The following is a 20011-nucleotide window of genomic DNA, read 5'->3' on the forward strand; positions in this document are numbered from 1 at the left end:
ATTTGAATGAATTGTAAAGTGATTACAACTAGGAGAAAATACAACAGCATAAACAAAAACAACTTTAAAAGTCTTGAGAACTCTGTTCAATGCAATGACCAATCATGACTGAATAATAATTATGATGAAGTTTGTTGCCCACATCTTGACAGAGAAGTGATGGACTCAAGATATCAAAATGAGACTTATGTTTTCAGATCCAGCTAATGTAGAAATTTGTTACATGGACATTTTTATATTTCCCCCTTAGGTGGGGGAGTAGGCAGGTCAGCAATTTCTTTATATGAGAAGGAAGGAAAGAAGGAGCATTTTAATGGAGAAAAAAGAACCATTTCCATTTTTAGTGAAAAAAAAAGAAAAATAGGAAGGCCCAATAAAAAGAGTAGCCTTGAATGCTATATAAGTTGATCTTGTATACTTTTTAAAAAAACATTGTTCCATATACAAATGCTAATTCTTTTTGGTGTTTAAATATAGAATAAAGTAAATAACCTGGTTTTGCCCTCTGCCTCCTCTTTTTTTATGAGACATTCCTACTCATAATTACCAATGACCTTCTTTTTAGGATTTATAGATGAGTTTATCTATCCTTAACCCAGTTCTGCATCTTTTATATTGAACTCTTTCTGACAAGACAGATGTTTGCTGATTAAGGAAATTGTCCTCTTCTTGTGGCAATTAATTTAAATTTCATGATGAAATTCTGGTCTGTGTCAATGTAACTTATGTTGCTCATTTTTTATTTTACTGCACTAGGATTAAAGTCTAAAATTACATTTTATAACTTCTTTTTATTACTAGTCTTTCCTCTTGTTTTTAAATATATATTATGATCTTAGCATGAATAGTAACCTCGCTTTATCTTTTGTCCATTGTCAGATTCAAAAACAATTCTCTCCACCAGTAACGGTATTTGGTATCTGTTACATATTATTTATTTGATTTTTTGCAATGTTTACCATATCCAGTGCCTACCAATTCTTTTCTTGAATAAAATCTCCATGATATAATAGTATGAAGCTTAAATGTAATTTACAAGACTTTGGTACCTGTCATTCCTTCTTCCCAGCAAATCATACATTCCCATATATTTCTTATCATCTTAATCTTTTCTCACATTTGCATTGATGTCACCAAGTATCAGGACATTTTTATTTATTTTGAAGTGTCTTCTCAAGTTATTTGTAGAATTTCTCTACATCCCCACCCACCTTCTGCAACTCATCTTCTTGCATGAGCTCAAAGTATTCTCATGATAGCTTTGTTCTGCCAATATTTATTATTAGTATCCTAATAAATGATGACTAAATACCCCATGAAATGTTTCTTTTTACTTTGGGTATAAAATAAAACTCACTCTATCATCTCCTCTTGCCTCTCTAAGAAATACTTGTGAGATATCCTTCCATATACTTGCAACATCTTTCTTCTGTTTTTATTTATAGCAACAATATCAAGATTAATAAATTCAGCTTCTGTATCTATTCAGCCATTGTACAAGAATCTCACATTTATAGTACCAATAATCAAAAGTTTGTGGAAGGTATGATAACTGCACCCTCTTTCCCCTTTTACGTAATTCTACCATCATCAATTCAGAATTGAAAGAGATATTTTAAATTTTTATTTTTTCATGGGTTGCCTTGGCCAAATATATATATAAAATCACCTAGTGGGCTGTCTGCTGATGATATGCCTCTCTGTACTTAATTAGGTTGTTCCTTGGACAACAGATGCAGTATGTTGCTGGAGCATACTCAAAGGTTTTCTTGCCAGAGCTTGCACTCCACTGGCATAACCTTCAAGAACCAAGGTTCACCTCCAAGCCATAGTAATGTGTTTAAGTCAATCTTTGTGAGGAACATATCTTCATATGTGAGGAGGTGGGGAAGAGAGAGTGCTACTATACATGCTTCTAAGTTCAATTTATTTTAATACTTGATTTTCATGGCTGCCATAAATGAAAGATAAACCACAAATCAATCCCCACATGAAAAAGTACATCATTGACTATGCTTACTAAATAATTATGTCCATTTTTCAATCCTACCAATTATACCAAGGTTTTTTGTTGAAACTTACCTTTTTTTAAATTTAACAAATTGATTCAAAACCCTTTGAAAATTTTCATTTTTAAGATTTTTAAGCCAGCAAGATATTTCTATGCACAAGGAACTACTAATTAACCAGCTTACATTTTTAAAAACTTATGCAAAAATGTAAGATAACAGCATGGCACAGTAAAAAATGTCATGAATATCAAAGGTTAGAATAAGCAGAAACTGGCAAGGAAATTTTAGGACAGCAAAAAGGGTTAATGATGTGTTTAAAGCTATATGGGAGAAATAAGTAAAACTAAAGAAGAGATCTTGGCCTATGTTGAGGCACAGCTGCCTAAGGAAATGAAAGGTAACCTCACATTAATCCTATGTCTTGGTCAAACCAAATCTATACTTTTGTGTCTGGTTTGGGATATCACATTTTAGAAAGAACATTGATAAGATGGAATCAGTTATGACTTTATGTTGTACCCATTTATACATACAAATCATTTACCCATTTAGAACTTATCTTGGTGTATAAGTTGTTGGTCTAAACCTGATTCCTACCAAACTACATCCCATTTTTTTCCAAAATTCTCTGTCAAATAATATATCCTTGCCCCAGAAGTTGAGATCTTTGGGTTTAAGGGACACTATACTTATGACCTTTGCTTGTATATTGTGTACCCAAACTATTCTACTCATCAGCTTCTCAGTGCTTTAACCTACCAATTATTTTTGATGATTATCATTTTGTAAAATAGTTTGAAATCTACGCTGTCTAGGTTCTCTTACTTTCCACAGTTTCTTTCATTATTTCCCTTGACACTCATGACCATTCCTTCCTCCCAATAAATTTGTTATTACTTTTTCCATGCTCTATAATGTAATCATTTCATAGTTTTTGGATACACAAATTAAGTTAGGTATATTGTCATTTTTATTATATCAACACAGTCCAACTATAAGCAGTTAATTGCCCTTCAATTATTCAGGGCAATATTTCTGTAACATATTTGTTGTGGTTATATTTGCTTAGTTTCTGTATGTGCCATCATAGGTGGATTAACAAGTATTTTATACATTGTTTAGTATTTTAATGGGATTTCTCTTTTTGACTCTTCCTGCTGGGTTTTGTTGCTAATGTTTTTAAAAGGTTACTATTTTATGGGGGTTGATTTTCTAACCTGTTACTTTGCTAAAAATGTGGTTAATTTTTCTGTTGACTCTTAGACTTCTCTAAGCATACCAATATCTCATCTGCAAAAAGTGATACTTTATTTCCTCTTTGCCTATGCTTCTTCCTTCAAATCCTTTTTCTCTTATGATTGTTGTATCTAGCATTTCTAGCACTATGTCAAATAATAGTCATGAAAATGTGCATCCCTTTGTGTAGAGATCAATTGAGTCAATCAATCTCTCAATCTTCTTAAAGTAACTAACAAATATACTACAGCCTGATGCTTTAATCAGGTGAGAATGATTACATTGCTTCAATTAATTAAATTCTTTAGCCTAGGTATGAAAAAATCCTAGATCGCTTTAAAAAACAATTAAAAATGGGGGCAGCTAAGTGGTGCAGTGAGTAGAGCACCAGCCCTAGAGTCAGGAGGACCTGAGTTCAAATCCAGCTTCAGACACTTGACACACTTACTAGCTGTGTGACCTTGGGCAAGTCACTTAATCCTATTTGCCTTACCTTCCCTTCTCCAAAAACAAAAAAACCTAGCAAAAAAAAAAAACATTAAAAACCCCTGGATAAAATAGATAGATCACGCAAGATGTATGTCTGAATTAGTTGAGGAGACTGGGTTGTGCAGCATAACTTTCATTCAGTAGAACATCTGGCATGTTAGTGGTAGATGCCATTCAAACCTGATAAGGAATGACTTTGTGGACTTCAGAGGGGACTCAGACTTTTCATCATTGTCCTAGAAGTGTTCTCAGAACAATAGTGACTGGTAGTAACATTGAAAGCCAACTGTAAACTAGGCATACTAAGGAAAGGAAACTTTGAGATTCTATAAGGGGCTCAGAAAGAAAAGCTGCACCATATCCAAGGGAAAATTCATAAGTACCCCTTCAAGGAGAGAAAAGGACTTCCAGGAACCAAAGATATGACAAAATCTTGTTGCTGCATGTGCTCTCTAAGACTGAGTCTCTCTGAACTCTGTATGTACTGGTGGGAAACTATGTCACATACTTTTTTTTGGCAGAGAGGAATATTTTGTACCAATATTACTTAATAAACGTACGCCTCCTTCTAAAGGCCAAATAATTATAGCTAACTAATTGATATATATTGATGATCATTGGGGAAAGCACACTGGTAACAGTTCAGAGGTATTACACTAGAAATTGATATCCAACCCCTCTGGATCCCCTAGAATCCTAAAAGAGACATAGTAGCCACCCTTGGCAAACCCAGCTTTGCCGTGAAGCAATCAAGTTAGTTTTAGACCAGGTGCTATATTTGCTTTATCCTTGAACTTACTGGAAAGCCTTCTAGTTTTTCCTTTCTACATGCAATGTTGGGTTTTGGTTTTGGATAGATATATTTACCATACTAAGGAAAGGTTCACTGATTCCTGTGTTTTTAAAAGAAATGTTTGTTATACCTCCATCCCTTTTTCAGGATTTGTTCCCTTGTACTTTCAGCACAGGCTTTGTCTTTCCTTTTTATTCTTATCAGGAAAAAAGAAAGAAAAAAGAAAGCTTTGTCAGATATAAAAATTCTGAGATTTAACTAAAGAATTATTGAATAGTGTAAGGTCCAGAATTCCCCTGGCTGAGGAAATCCTGTACCTTTCTCATAACCAGGTGGTTAGTTTGATACCAAAGAAAGAGGTCAGGGGGCTCCAGATTGATGATAGGAGTTTAATCAATCATTATGAATACTTACAAATAGGGGCAATCTGGAGCAACTGCCAGACAATTCAGTGGATCCCTGCAAAGACTCCCCAAAATCCTTATGGTAATTATAGAAATCAGACAAAAGGAGGAGGAGCCATAGGGTGCTTCACTGCAGATTGGGGGGGGGTAGGGTTCCTGCTTAATTAATATTTTGGCCAATATATTTTTAGACATCCAGGTACTCAAGGTTGGGTACTGATCATGTACCATGTCACAGTATCATGTCATGTCATAGTATCTAAGTTATGATTCAATATCTAAGTTATTATTTTTAACATGTCACCATGTCTGGACTTCCACCTTTCACAGAATTTAAGTTTATTTGATTCACTTGTTACTGTGTATTATGGCGTTTTCCCAATAGAAACCCCACAAATGGTTTGGGGACATTGCTTTATGGAATTAATATTTGTTTCAGAAACTAAAATCATAGAACTATTTTGAAGACTATTATTTCTCCACCTTATAGTCATTTCCAAATAAGTCTTCAGGGATTCAGTAGTTCTACAGTTGCAAGAAAAAAAAAAGAACATAGGTCCTGTGTTGATACAGAGAATTCAAAAAAATCTACTAACTTTATTTTAAACATGAATTTCAACTTCTTGGATTTCTAGGAAGCCTTTATCAAATATAAAATAAGATGATTTGATTTTTAACTTTTCTTCCTCTATTCCTATAAAACTTGTGGTAAATGTCAAGCATCATATGCCTCTGTTTCAACAGGGTAGTTTAGTTTTAGATTCCCAGTGGAATGTTGTTATTTTTTTTTGTAAATAGTATTTTTTTTTCAATTTCATGTGAAGATGGTTTTCTGCATTCATTTTTATAAGATTTTGAGTCCCAAGTTTTTCTCCCTCCTTCCATCCCCTATAGCTTCCCCAAGAGAGCATGTAATCAGACATAGGTTATATATGTGCAATCCTGTTAAGCATATTTCCACATTAATCATGTCATAAAAGAAACAGAACAAAAGTAAAAAAAAAACCATGGGAAAAAAAGAAATTGAAAATAGTATGCTTTGATCTGCATCGAGACTCCATCCGTTCTTTCTCTGGATGTGGATATGAGTCTTTTGAAATTGTCTTGGATCACTGTATTGCTGAGAGGAGCTAAGCCTATCATAGTTGATCATCACCACAATGTTGCTCTTACTGTGTACAATGTTCTGGTTCTGCTCACTTCATTCAGCATCAGTTCATGTAAGTCTTTCCAGGTTTTTCTGAAACCATCCTGCTCATCATTTCTTATAGAACAATTGTATTCCATTACATTCATACAGCACAACTTGTTTAGCCATTCTCCAGTTGTTGGGCCTCTGCTCAATTTCCAATTCTTTGCCACCACGAAAAGAGCTGCAATAAATATTTTTGTACATTTAGGTCCTTTTCTCTTTTTTGAATGTTTAATTTATAGACTAAAACAAGCATTTCCATAACATAATACAATAAAAAAGATGATTGCACATGAAACGGCAAACCTACTATGCACAATTTGCTATCTCTTTCAAATATACAAGAAAATTATCATGTAAAATTCTTTTCTTTTCTTCCCTCACCTCACCCTGCCCTAAGGTAGCTATCATTAGATCTAAATAGGGTGTGTGTGTGTGTGTGTGTGTGTGTAAAATTATTCTATACATGCTTCTCTGCCAATACTTTCTCTGGATACAGGTAGCAACTTTCTTCATATGTCTTTAACAGTTTATTTAGATATTTATAATAGTCAAAATAACTTATTCACTCAAAGTTCTTTAAAAAAAATATTGCTGTTACTGTATATGATGTTTCTCTCAGTTCTGCTCGTTTCACTGTTCATTACTTCATGCAAGTCTTTCCATGTTTCTCTAAGATCATTGAGCTCATCATGTCTTATAGCATAGTAGTCTTCCATCACAATCTTATACCACAATTTGTTCAGCCATTCCCCAATTGATGGGCATGCCTGCAATTTCCAGTTCTTTACCACTACAAAGAGTGCTGCTATAAACATTTTAGAATACATGTAGCTTCTTTCCCCTAATTATTTTTGGAAATAGACCAAGTAGTTATATTGCTGAGTCAAAGCGTGTAGGTAGTTTAATAACTCTTCGGGCATAATTCTAGATTGATCTCCCAAAATGATTAGATAATTTCATAATCCAACCAACAATGTATTAGTGTCCCAATTTTTCCACATCTCCTCCAACATTTGTAGCTTTCTCCTTCTATCATTTTAGACAATCTGGTAGGTGTAAAATGATATCTCAAGGTTTTTAAAACTTGCATTTCTCTAATCAATAATGATTTAGAGCATTTTTCATATGACTATAAATTGTTTTATTTCTTCTTTGGAAAACTGCCTGTTCAAATCCTCTGACCATTTATCAATAGGGAAATGACTTGAATTCTTATACCTTTGACAAAGTTCTTTACAACTTTTAGATATGAGACCTTTATCTGATAAACTGTCTATAAATTTTTCCAATTTTCTGCTTTCCTTCTTATGTTGACTACATTTGTTTTATTTGTACAAAACCTTCTTAATTTCATGTAATCAAAGTTATCCATTTTATACATAATTTTACTCTCTATCTCTTATTTATTCATAAATTGTTCTCCTATCCATAAGGCTGATAAATAATATGTTCCGTGTTCTAACTTTCTTGTAAAAATCTCTCTTTATATTTTTATATCTAGGTCATGTATTCATTTTGACCTTATCTTGGTAAATGAAGTAAGATATTGGTCTATGCCCAGTTTTTTTGACTATTTTCCTTCTCAAGCTCTCTTTTTACCCTATCTCTGTTATCTTCTCCCCTAATTCTCTTATTCCTTATTTTATGCACCCCTCTAACAGTCCCTACATTCTCTATTATTCTCTTATCTATTCATCCCACTCTCCTAATCTTAATCTAAATCTTAACCTTTAATCCTAAAAGTCCCTCCCCCACCACATCCCCCAGTTTTCTAACCTGTCTAGAAGTTTAGAACACTTCTAAAATTCTTCAGATAAATATATATATGTATATATATATATATGTATGTGTATATACATATGTGTATATATTACTTCTTTAACCCAGCAGCTCTCCACCCCTACTTGCTTTTTCTGTATTAGTTCTTCCTTTCACACCCTGTTTTTCTGAGATAATTTCTCATTTTAACCTTTTCTGACTCAATTTTGTTTTTTAGAATCACTTCATCATACACAACTCAGCCGCAACCTTTCCTTCAAACTACCTTAGCAATGGTAACAGTTTAAAGAATACAGTACTTACACTAATTACATTTTCATATATCATAAATAAACAGTTTGACCTTAATTAGTGCCTTATAATTAGTCTTTAATAATTTCCTTATATTTCTTCTGGATCTTTTTTATTGAATTTTCCTTTGAGTTCTTGTCTTTTTGTTACAAACACCTGAAAGTCTTTCAGTTCATCAAATGTCCTTTGTTTCATTCAGAATTATACTCAGGTTTGCTGGATAAGTTATTCTTGGATGCAACCCCAGCTCCTTTGCTTTTCAAAATAAAATGTTCTAAGAACAACAGTCTTTTAGTGTAGAAGATGCTAGGTCTTATGAAACCCTGATTATTTTTCTGCACTATTTAAATTGGGGTTTTTTCTTGTATCTTGGAATATTTTCTCTTTGACCTGGGAATTTTGAAACTTGACTATGACATTCCTGTAAATTTTCTTCCTAGGATCTCTTTCAGGTGTGATCAGTGGAGTCTTTCTATTTCTACTTTACCTTCTTTTTCTAAAACTTTCAGAAAATTTTCCTTCATAATTTCTTATTATATTGTATCCAGATTCTTTTTTTAATCATAACTTTCAAGTAGTCAAACAATTCTTATGTTCTCTCTTTGATCTTTTCTCCAGATCAGTTGCTTTTCTAATGAGATGTTTCAGATTCTCTTCTATTTTTTCTAGTTTTATTGTATCTTAGAGTCTTATGACATCTTTCAATTCCACTTGCCCAATTCTAATTTTCAAGGAGTTATTTTATTCCTTAAGATTTTGTATCTCCTTTTCTAATTGGTTAACTTTCATTTTATAATTTTCTTGAATTGCTTTTATTTTTTCTAATTTTTCCTCATTCTTTCTACTTTGATGTTTTAGTTCATTTTTATTTTCTTCCTTATGATTTTATATCTCCTTTTCCAATTTACTAACTTTCTTTTCATAATTTTCTTGAATTGCTTAAATTTTTCTAATTTTTCCTCATTCTCTCTTATTTTATTTTTATTTACTTATCCCTTTTTTATGATCTCTTTGGGATAAAGACCTAGTAATGGTATCACTGTATGAAAGAATATGCCCAGTTGAACTGTCCTTTGGGCAGAGTTACAAATTGCTCACTATAACGGTTGGATCAGTTCACAACTCTACCAACAATGATTAGTATCCCAATTTTCCTATATCTTCTCCAATATTTATCATTTTCCTTATCTGTCATATTAGCCAATCTGATTGGTGTGAGGTGGAACCTCAGAATTGTTTTAATTTACATTTATCTAATGAATAGTGATTTAGAGTGTTTTTTCATATGACTATAAATTGTTTTGATTTATTCATTGGAAAACTGCCTTTTCATATCCTTTGACTATTTATCAATTGGGGAATAACTTGCAGTCTTATAAATTAGACTCAGTTCTCTATATATGTGAGAAATGAGACCTTTATCAAAAACATTATTATAAAAATAATTTCCCAGCTTTCTGGTTTCCTTCTAATCTTGATTGCATTGGTTTTATTTTTGCAAAAACTTTTTAATTTAATGTCCTCAAAATCATCCATTTTGAATTTCATAATGTTCTCTATATCTTGATTGGTCATAAATTCTTCCTTTCTCCATACATCTGACAGCTAAACTGTTTCTTGCTCTCCCAGTTTGCTTATGGTATCACCCTTTATGTCTAAATCATGTACCCACTTTGACCTCATCTTGGTCTAGCTAAGCTTTATCTATACCTAGTTTCTGCCTGATTATTTTGCCTGTTTTCCCAAAAGGTTTTGTCAAATAGTGAATTCTTATCACAGAAGCTAGAGTCTTTGGGTTTATCAAGCAGTAGATTACTATAGTAATTTACTATTGTGTCTTGTGTACCTAATCTATTCCTCTCATCCACCACTCTATTTCTTAGCCAGCACCAAATATTTTTATTATTGCTGCTTTATAATATACTTTCAGATCCAGTGTGGCTAAGCCACCTTTCTTTGCATTTTTTCTTTGATTCTCTTGATATTCTTGACCTTTTGTTCTTCCAGATGAATTTTGTTCTTATTTTCTCTAGCTTTATCAAGTAATTTTTTGGTTGTTTGGTATGGCACTGAATTCATAAATTAATTTAGGTAGAATGGTCATTTTTATTATATTAGCTCAGCCTACCCATGAGCAGCTGATTTTTTCCAGTTGCTTAGATCTGACTTTTTTGCATACAAAATGCTTTGTAATTGTGTTCACATAGTTCCTGATTTGTCTTGGCAGGTAGACAACCAAATATTTTGTATTGTCTACAGTTATTTTAAGTGGAATTTCTTTATCTCTTGCTGCTGGTCTCTCTTGGTAATATATAGAAAGGCTGATGGTTTATGTTGGTTTATTTTATATCCTACAACTTTGCTAAAGTTGTTAATTATTTCAAGAAGTTTTTTAATTGATTCTCTAGGATTCTTCAAGTGTATCATCATATCATCTGCAAAGAGTGATAGCTTTGTTTCCTCATTACCTGTTCTAATTCCTTCCATTTCTTTTTCTTCTCTTATTGCTAAAGCTAAAATTTCTAGTACAACATTGAATAATGGTGGTGATAATGGGCATCCTTGCTTCACCAGCAATCTTATTGGTAAGGCTTTATCCCCCATTACAGATAATGCTTGCTGATAGTCTTTGATAGCTACTACTATTATTACTATCATTTTAAGGAAAGTTCCATTTATTCCTTTCCTCTCTGATGTTTTTAATAAGAATGAGTGCTATATTTTGTCAAAAGTTTTTTCTGTATCTATTGAGATTATCATATTATTTCTGTTTTTTAATTAATATGATCAGTTGTGCTTTTAGTTTTCCAAATATTGATCCAGCCCTGCATTCCCAGTATAAATCCCTCCTGTTCATAGTGTATTATCCTGAGGATAAATTGCTATAATGTTTTTGATAATATTTTATTTAAAATTTTGAATCAATATTCATTGAGGAAATTGGTCTGTAATTTTCTATGTTTTGGCCCTTCCCAGCACCATATCTTGTCATGAAAAGAATCTGGTAGGACTCTTTCTTTGCCTATTTTTCCAATAGGCAAATTGGAATTCATTGAAATTCATTGTTCTTTAAGTGTTTGGTAGAATTCACTTGTAAATCCATCTGGCCCTGGAGGTTTTTCTTAGGTAATTCTGTGATGATTTGTTTATTTCCTTTTTCTAAAATAGCATTAAGTATTTTTTTCCTCTTCTGTTAATTTGGGCAGTTTATATTTTTGTAAATATTCATCTATTTCACTTAGATTGTCAGATTTATTGGTGTACAGTTGGGCACAGTACCTAAATTGCTTTAATTTCCTCCTCATTGGTGGTGAATTCACCCTTTTGATACTGGTAATTTGGTTTTCTTTCTTTTTTCAAATCAAATTAACTGAAGTTTATCTATTTTACTGTGTTTTCATAAAACTAGCTCTTAGTTTTATTCATCAGTTTACTAGTTTCCTTACTTTCAATTGTATTAATCTCTCCTTTGATTTTCAGGATTTCTAATTTGGTGTTTAATAAGGTATTTTTAATTTGTTTTTTTCCCTAGCTCTTTTTGTTGCATAGGTAGCTCATTTATTTGTTCTTTCTCTTATTGATGTAAGCATTTAGAGATCATGATTGCCACCCCTGTTTTTTTTTTTCAGCTGAAGCATATTATATCCTGCTCCAGCCTTTTACCTTTACTTTGTGTCTCTTTACTTCAAATGTGTTTCTTGTAAACAATATGATGTAGGATTCTGGATTTTGATCCACTCTGCTATCTGCTTCTGTTTTATGGGAGAGTTCATCCCATTTACATTCACAGTTATGATTACTAACTGTGTATTTCCCTCCATACTATTTTTCTCTTGTTTATACTTTTCTTTCTCTCTCTCTCCTTTCACCCTGTCCCTCCTCACACCAGTGTTTTGCTTCTATCCACAACCTCTTTCAATCTGCCTTCTCTTTTTTTATGCCCCCCTTTTCTTTCCCTGTCCCCTCCTACTTCCATATAGGGTAAGATAGAGTTATATACCCAACTGAGTGTGTATATTATTCCCTCCTTGAGCCAAATCTGATGAGAGAAGGTTCAAACAATACTCACACCCTCTCATTTTGCTCTGCTGAAATAGGTCTTTCACACCTTTTCATGTAATATAATTTACCCCATTCTGCCTTCTGTTCTCTCTTTTCCCAGTACAATGCTTTTTTCAACCCTTTTTTATATCATCACATCAAAGTCAACTTTTACTTTCTGTCTATATATACTCCTTTTAACTGCCCTAATAGAGGTAAAGTTCTTAAGAGATAAAGTATCTTCCCTTTTAGAGATATATGCAGTTTAACCTTATTGAATAATATTTTTTCTTTCCTGTTTACCTTTTTATGCATCCCTTGAGTATTGTGTTTGAAGATCAAATTTTCTGTTCAGCTCTGATCTTTTTATCAGGAGAGATTCCTACTCCCCTATTTCAGTGAATGTCTATTTTTTCTCCAGAAAGATTATGCTCAGTTTTGATTGACAGTTGATCCTTGGTTGTAATCCAAGCTCCTTTGCCCTCCAGAACATTATATTCCAAGCCCTCCAGTCCTTTAATGTAGAAGCTACTAAGTCCTGTATGATCCTAACTGTGGCTCCTTAATATGTGAATTGTTTCTTTCTGGCTGCATGCAGTATTTTCTCCTTGATCTGATAGTTCTAGAATTTGGCTACAATATTGGAGTTTTCCTTGGAGTTTTCATTTTGGGATCTTTTCCAAGAGGTGATCAATGGGTTCTTTCCATTTCTATTTTATCTTCTTGTTCTAGGACATTGGGGCAGTTTTCCTTGACAATTTCTTGAAATATGCTGTCCAGGCTCTTTTATTGATCATGGCTTTCAGGTAGTCCAATAGTTCTTAAATTATCTCTTTTTAATCTGTTTTCCAAGTCAGTTGTTTTTCTAATGAGGTATTTTACATTTTCTTCTTTTTTTTATTCTTTTGATTTTGTTTGACTTGATGTCTCATACAGTCATTAGCTTCCACTTGCCCAATTTTGATTTTGAAGGAATTATTTTCTTCAGTTAGCTTTTGTACCTCCTTTTCCATTTGGCCAATTCTACTTTTTTAAGGAGTGGCTTTCTTCAGTAGATTTTTTCTCTTTTTGGCCAACTCTATTTTTAAGGAGTTTTCTTCAATTTTTGTCCTTCCTTTTTCTAAGCTGTTAACTCTTTTTTTCATGATTCTCTTGCATAACTCTCATTTCTTTTCCCAATTTTTCTTTTATTTCTCTTATTTGATTTTTTAAATCCTTTTTGAGCTTTTGCAAGAGGACTTTTTGTGCTTGAGACCAATTCACATTCTCCTTTATGGCTTCACATGAGGCACTTTAACATTGCTGTCCTCTTCTGAGTTTGTATATTGATTTTCCTCATTGCTGCAGTAGCTTTGTATGGTCAGCACTTCTTAGGGGTTTTTTGCTCCTGGGGTACAAGGCACTGTCCCAAGCTAATTTTGCCTGGAGCCAGGGGGCTGGCCACTGGTTTTCTGCACAGGTGCCTTTAGGCCTGGTGGCTTACCCACTGTGCTGGAGTGGCCCAATCAAGTCATATCTGTTGTGCTAGGGGTTTCCTGGGATGGCAGTTTGCCTGCTATACTGGACCTGGAGGTCTTATAGCGGGTTTGCTTTGCTGCTGGCCTGCTAAGCTGGGACCACAGGGATTTAGTTACTCATCTTTGCTGTGGTGAAGAGCCTCTCACTGACTTACCTGGATACTGCCTACACTGCATTGCACTGTCCTTTTACCTAAGTGAGACAGACCTTTCCTACAGTCCTTCTAAACTATCTTGGTGATCTTGGTGGGCTTTAAGGAGGGCTTTTAGCACTTCTTCAATCAAGTGCCCTTGAAGAGTTTGGCCTTTGTTTCCTTGATTAAATTAGGAGTCCTTGATGATCTCCTTGCTTCAAGGGAAAGCCCAGTTTACATGAGTTTGAGTGACATGTTTGTGACATCAGAGGCTTTTAGACCATGTGGATTTAAGACACATTTTTGTGATGCTTTTAGGTTGCGTGGGTGAGTCACATGTGTGACTCACCTTTGACCCTACACAAGATATATAAACCCAGAGGTTGGTGTTCTCCCTTGAGGCTCTAAAGCACAGGAGGAGTGGCATGTGACGCTGGGCCAGCCGCTGTTAAGAGCTCCCTGGCTCATGAACCCAGGTGTTGATGGTTTCTTGTTAACTATGAATTGTGATCTGGTCTGTTTATATTGTGTATATTTGTAACTTGTTTGTATTTCTTCTGAAGTTCAGGTTGCCGCCTTTTCCTCCTGAACTAAAAGAGTTTATATGTATATGTTGGATTAAAGCAAGATTGTTAACCCCTTAATGTTACTTTCCTTAGTAAAGTAGATCAAAAGGACCTGTGCTGGCAGTGTTCTTGTTGTTGGGCCTGTGTTGGTCTTTCACCCTCATAGCAGCCACTAACCGAATTATTGCTGCACTTGGGTTGGAAAATTTTTTTCACCCCATCTTCTTGTGGGTTTTGTCATTCCAGAATTCATTTAGAGGCTTGATTTAACAATATTTTGAGGGAACCTGGGGAGAACTTAGGCAACTTCCTGGCTTTTCTCAGCCACCTTAGCTCCCTCTCCCAGGGTGTTGCTATTAAGCAAATCCTAGTTCCTAAATTATAAGGCTTGGATTTTTTATTCCCAATTCAGTTGTCATATCTGTTAGGGGATCTACAACTCAGTCTACTTGCATCAAATCCAACCCTATTGCATCCTTGTTCTAAAAAAACACAAGATTGCTTTCATGACTAGCTTTGAACTTTTTCAATCTATTAAACTTACCTGTTGATGTAACATTAAAAGAATATTCAGAAATAGGTGTTTTACTTTGTAATTTCCATTTCACCTGTCCATGATAATAGGTAAATAACAATTTAATGAAAAGGCAAAGTAAAGGAAGAAATTAAGAATGGGCAATCCTTAAACTGAATAATTACTCAGTAAATAGTAGACTGTTGGCTATTGACCTCTACGGTCCCTATCATGTCTAAACCAATACTATTATGTTATAAGAAACATCCCATTGTCTTTTATCCTGAAAATATAGATCTTTATAACATTATAAACTGTTTTTTTCCTTCTCTTTCTAGAAGTTGATGGTGTTCCAGCATCTGAGATTTCAGGACCTTTCTCAACAGATGACATAGCAAACAGCTGCATCCCTGGTTCACCTTCAAAAGAACCTATTTTGTGGATTGTCTCATATGCCCTTATGAGTTTGTGTGGAATTATCTTCCTCGTATTAATCTCACTGTTGTTTCCATCCTGCTGTATACATTGCTCTCGTGATCCTAATTTAGTCAATGATGAATCATGTCTAGTCCAGCATCGCTGGAAATGACCATCTTGATCCAGACCCAAGGAATTTGGGGGTCTACTATTAACAGTTAAAGTGAAAAATGCAACAACAAAGAATACAAGCCAAGGTTTTCTTCTATATACATTAGAGAGTCAAATCATTGTTTGGTTGCTGTATTACCATCCAGATTCCTATGTCTTGAGCCTTAACTTAAAGTTTAGAAACCTCAAGGGGTGAAAAGCTATCCTAAACCAAAATATTGTAATTGGGCTTCAGGTTCTATGTTTGTGACTCATTATGCAGTACAATACTGTATGCCAGAACCTAAAGACATGCTTGAAAATGAAAAATAATAAGTTCTCTTATACCTCAAAATCTCTTCCAAAATACAGAATACGACTTCAAATTTCAGGTATGAAAGTAAAATAAGAATTTTTTCTTTATTTATATTTATTAGTGATTTTCTTCAATTTTTAACATGTCTCAGTATAATATAAAGATTCATCTTATGATAGCAAGAGAGACTTAATGAGTTTACTGAACCTGCTATTCTCCCCATAGTTATAAGCTCTCAATAGGCATTTTCATGGCCCTTCTGTGTATCTTGGATGAGAGTTCTAAAATACTTAATGACCGTGTCACCATTACTTGACAACCTTTACTTGTCTGTTTTTTAGCATGATGAGGGACGCTCTTGATAGTAACATGGATACCACACAAATAGAGGTTCTGAACTCTGAATTGTGCCTATCAGAATAATTCTAAACCAGTCATCATTAAAGACATTTATATTCACTCACATTAAAAACATAAAATACCCTCTTTGTTTCATCTGCTTTAGTTGACATATTTCCCCCTTCACAAGCCATCAGAACCGCAAAAAGTAAGTTTTCATTTTTAGATTTCACTCTAGTGGGTAAATTAAATTTCACCTTTTGGTATGGATAGGAGATATCTATGAATAGATTTCAGTGGACTTAGAAGAGAGAGGTGAAAATGAAGCAAAGGACAACTTTTTCCAGCTTTCAGAACCGTGAAAGTACTACTTCCTGTGCTCAGATACCCCTACACCTATACCTGAGGCTTATACCTTATGATATCGGAGGTATAATGATTCTTAATTAGCTTGGAATAGACAATTAACTCACTTAGGGGATATTCAATTTTTAGGCAATAAGAAATGGATAGAACTGACCTTTTATATGTAACAGTTCTCTGCTTTACTCCAGTTCCCTGGGACTTGGGAAAGTTTTCGATTGCTACTATTTATTCAGTCCTTAGATATGGAGCTGATGGCAGTATAAAATATGATGCAATTAGGATTTTGAGCATTTGAAATCATTGGTTTTCAACATTTCTCCTTACCCCTTCTCTCTGTTATGTTATGTCTAGTTATCATTGTCAGCTGAGTGGATATTCTCTGTAATCACTCTGATCTTATGTAAAGTTCCATGTAAATATTGATTTCCTCTGGCTAAAATTTCTTTTGCAGTTAAAATAATTCCCATCAACAATCCATACCTTCAATACACCAAGCAATATCTCACTGACTTGAATGTTATTTCTACATTTTATGTGTGTCTTCTCTGATGGTCATTCCTGATGAGAAAACTCCCCACGCCAATGCAGATCAGCAATTGTTCTGCAACTTTTAACTACTTACCTGGGTTACTAAAAGGCATGTCTCACTTGCCCAGGGTTTTGTTCAGCCATTACAAATCAGAGTCAAGACTTAAACTTTCAGACTGAGGCAAGCTCTCTGTCCGCTAGGCGACCCTGCATGTTCCACTTCTATATGATGCTATTTGTGACCACACAGAACAGTTATCTTAACCCAAAAGCCTTATTGATACACCAAAGATAGCTCTATTCTCTCTCTCTCTCTCTCTCTCTCTCTCTCTCTCTCTCTGTCTCTCTCTCTCTCTCTCCATACATATACGTATGTATGAAGATAGTGCTCCATTAGCTCTAATTTCTATAAGCAATCAATCAACAACTATTTTTAAAGCATTTAATATGTGCTAGTCATTTCCTTAGACAACTAGGACTTCAAGTACAAAAATGAAAAAATCTATGCTCACTAATAGTTCAGTGAACTCGGTGCCTGGAAAGAGTAAATTTATATTAATTAAAATATAGGCTGGCCACCCAATCCATAAGCTACCTCTTTATTTTCCCCTTCAATGTAATGTCTTTCCTTTTCTCTTTGGAAAGGCTGTGTTACATACTAAATAGAGATCTGTGTTTGAAGTCAAAGACACGTGTTCAAGTATGTGACACATGCTAACTGTGGGACCCTAAAAAAACCATATAAAACTTTGTGCCCCAGTCAGTTTTGTAACACCATATGCATCGTAGGATACTTGCCAATCCCCATTGGTAAAGGGAGTTTCCTCACCAAACAGTACCCAATCAATTAAATACCAGGCCTAGACAAAAAAAATAGCAGAGTTTTGATTATTTAGAAATGAGATTGAGAATATGGCAATTTAGAATGCTAGTGGAGGAGCTTCTGAGTTAAGAATTCTAATAATTGGTGTACAACCAAATGACCCATCATTTTAGTCATAATCCATGGCCAGAATTAATACTTGAGGAAACCAGTGCCTTTTTTGTAGGTGATATTCCTTGCCACATTTAGCTTTTATTGTTCAATTTTTTAGATCTCTTTGAATAAGGTGTTAGACCCAAAATTTAAAGGAAGTGTCCTTTCTTCTTTGCTCTTGAAACATAAATGCCTTTGAAATAATAAAAAAAAAGCCATGGCCTGATTAGCTTTACGCTGTGTTTCTTTATCAAGATTTATTTTATTTTATTGTTGTTGCTTAATTCTATTAAATCAAAATAACCATTCTTAGCACCTTAATATGCACTATACACATTCAATGAAATTGCATTAGTATCTGTGTTCCACAGTAAATTCCTCTTGTTTACTTTTCATTTAGGATGTTATGATATTTTCATAGAACTATATGAATTATATAAGTGTAAAAGGATCTTGGGATCATGCTCACATCACCTAATGTGGAGGTACCTTGTTTTTGGGAGAAGTCATCCTGTGTTACCCTACTACAGAAGGGACAACAGCCTCTTTCTGTTGGTTGCTTAGCCAGAATAGATTTCATCTTTAAAAACTACTGGATTGGGACACTCACTGTCTTTCCAATATGCTCTTTGCAGATTCTAGAGAGGGTTAGGAAAAGTGAAAGTCATCCACAGTGTGGGTACCTCAAACTGATGAACTGATGAGAGTTGGGGAAGGGGGAAGGACTTCTTTCCTCTGCCCTCCCTTTTGGCCCCATGGCTCTGAGAAACAGACTTGGTGTGTTTATCCTCAGTTTTTAGGTGCAGAAAGCATTCTCCAGGAACCTAGGAGTGCAAACCATGGTGACCTTGGATTCAGGATTCCAGGTGGAATATTAAAAGCCACCAATCCAGCAAAAATACAATTACAAATTACACAGGGCAAAATTTCCTTCATATACCATTTAAATGGAATATGTGTGTGTGTGTATAGATATATAGTATATATAATATATATATATACATATATTGTATATATACATCTGTGTGTGTGTGTATATGTACATACACACACACACACACACGCAGAGGTACATGCGCACACCCTTTACAAATGGACTCCAAACTTTGAGGGAAAATGCTTTCTGCAAAAAGAAAGCAAAATAAGGCAAAATCCTACTGGCAATGCCAATGTCATTAAGGCTAACAAATTTATACTAAAGAATGGCAAAAATTCAAATAAGATTGCTTTGGCAACAACAACAAAAAAGAAGGCTTCAAAGTGATGTAAAGTTTTATACTTAAATTACAAACATTTCTAGATCACCCCCATTCTTTGAGAGCTCTCCTTTAACAAAGTAAAACAATTAAGCAAAACTAACAATGTATTCAGGTCATCTGAAAGTGTATGCAGCATCCTACATCATGGCACCTTGCTCTTCCATCTCTATTTTTAAAGTGTTTTTTTTGTTTTAATTAGTAGAAACCTATTTTCTTTCCTTCCTACCACCCATCTCATTGGGCAAAAAGAGAAAAGAAAAGCAAATTCCTCGTAACAAATACACATAGTCAAGCAAAACGAATCCCCTCATTGATTACATACAAATATGTGTGTGTGTGTGTGTGTGTGTGTGTGTGTGTGTGTGTGTGTGTATATGTGTGTTTGTGTGTGTGTATTTTAGAGAAAGCTATATAATAACTCTCCTGGAATATATATATAATTGTTATGGTTGAAAATTAAGGTAAATTAAGAAATAATGGTCTGAGCATGGTCAACTTACTGGTTAGGCCAGCAATAACCAATAAATTGGGTCTATGGCCTCTCAATAACCAACTACTCCAAGGTGTAGGGTTCACCAGCCTTCATAAAGTTCTGGGAAGTATAGAATTGTGTACGTGGAGAAGACAACGTAATTGGTTACAGGGTAGATAGCAACATGATAGGTTACGTCAAGAAAAGCAGGCCAGCA

The 20011-nt window shown here is 34.3% G+C and overlaps 1 protein-coding gene across 1 annotated transcript in view; it reads left to right on the top strand.

Annotated features, from left to right (window-relative positions):
* Positions 1–16982, top strand: part of BACE2 (beta-secretase 2) — a 131148-nt gene extending 114166 nt beyond the window's left edge. Inside the window, exon 9 of the mRNA XM_036745566.1 lies at positions 15310–16982. Coding sequence (XP_036601461.1) covers positions 15310–15560 — 251 coding nt within the window. The 3' untranslated portion in view covers positions 15561–16982. The remainder of the gene's footprint in view (positions 1–15309) is intronic.
* Positions 16983–20011: the final 3029 nt, after the last annotated feature.

The sequence above is a fragment of the Trichosurus vulpecula genome, chromosome 2 (genome assembly GCF_011100635.1).
Source record: "Trichosurus vulpecula isolate mTriVul1 chromosome 2, mTriVul1.pri, whole genome shotgun sequence".
Taxonomy (NCBI): Eukaryota; Metazoa; Chordata; class Mammalia; order Diprotodontia; family Phalangeridae; genus Trichosurus; species Trichosurus vulpecula.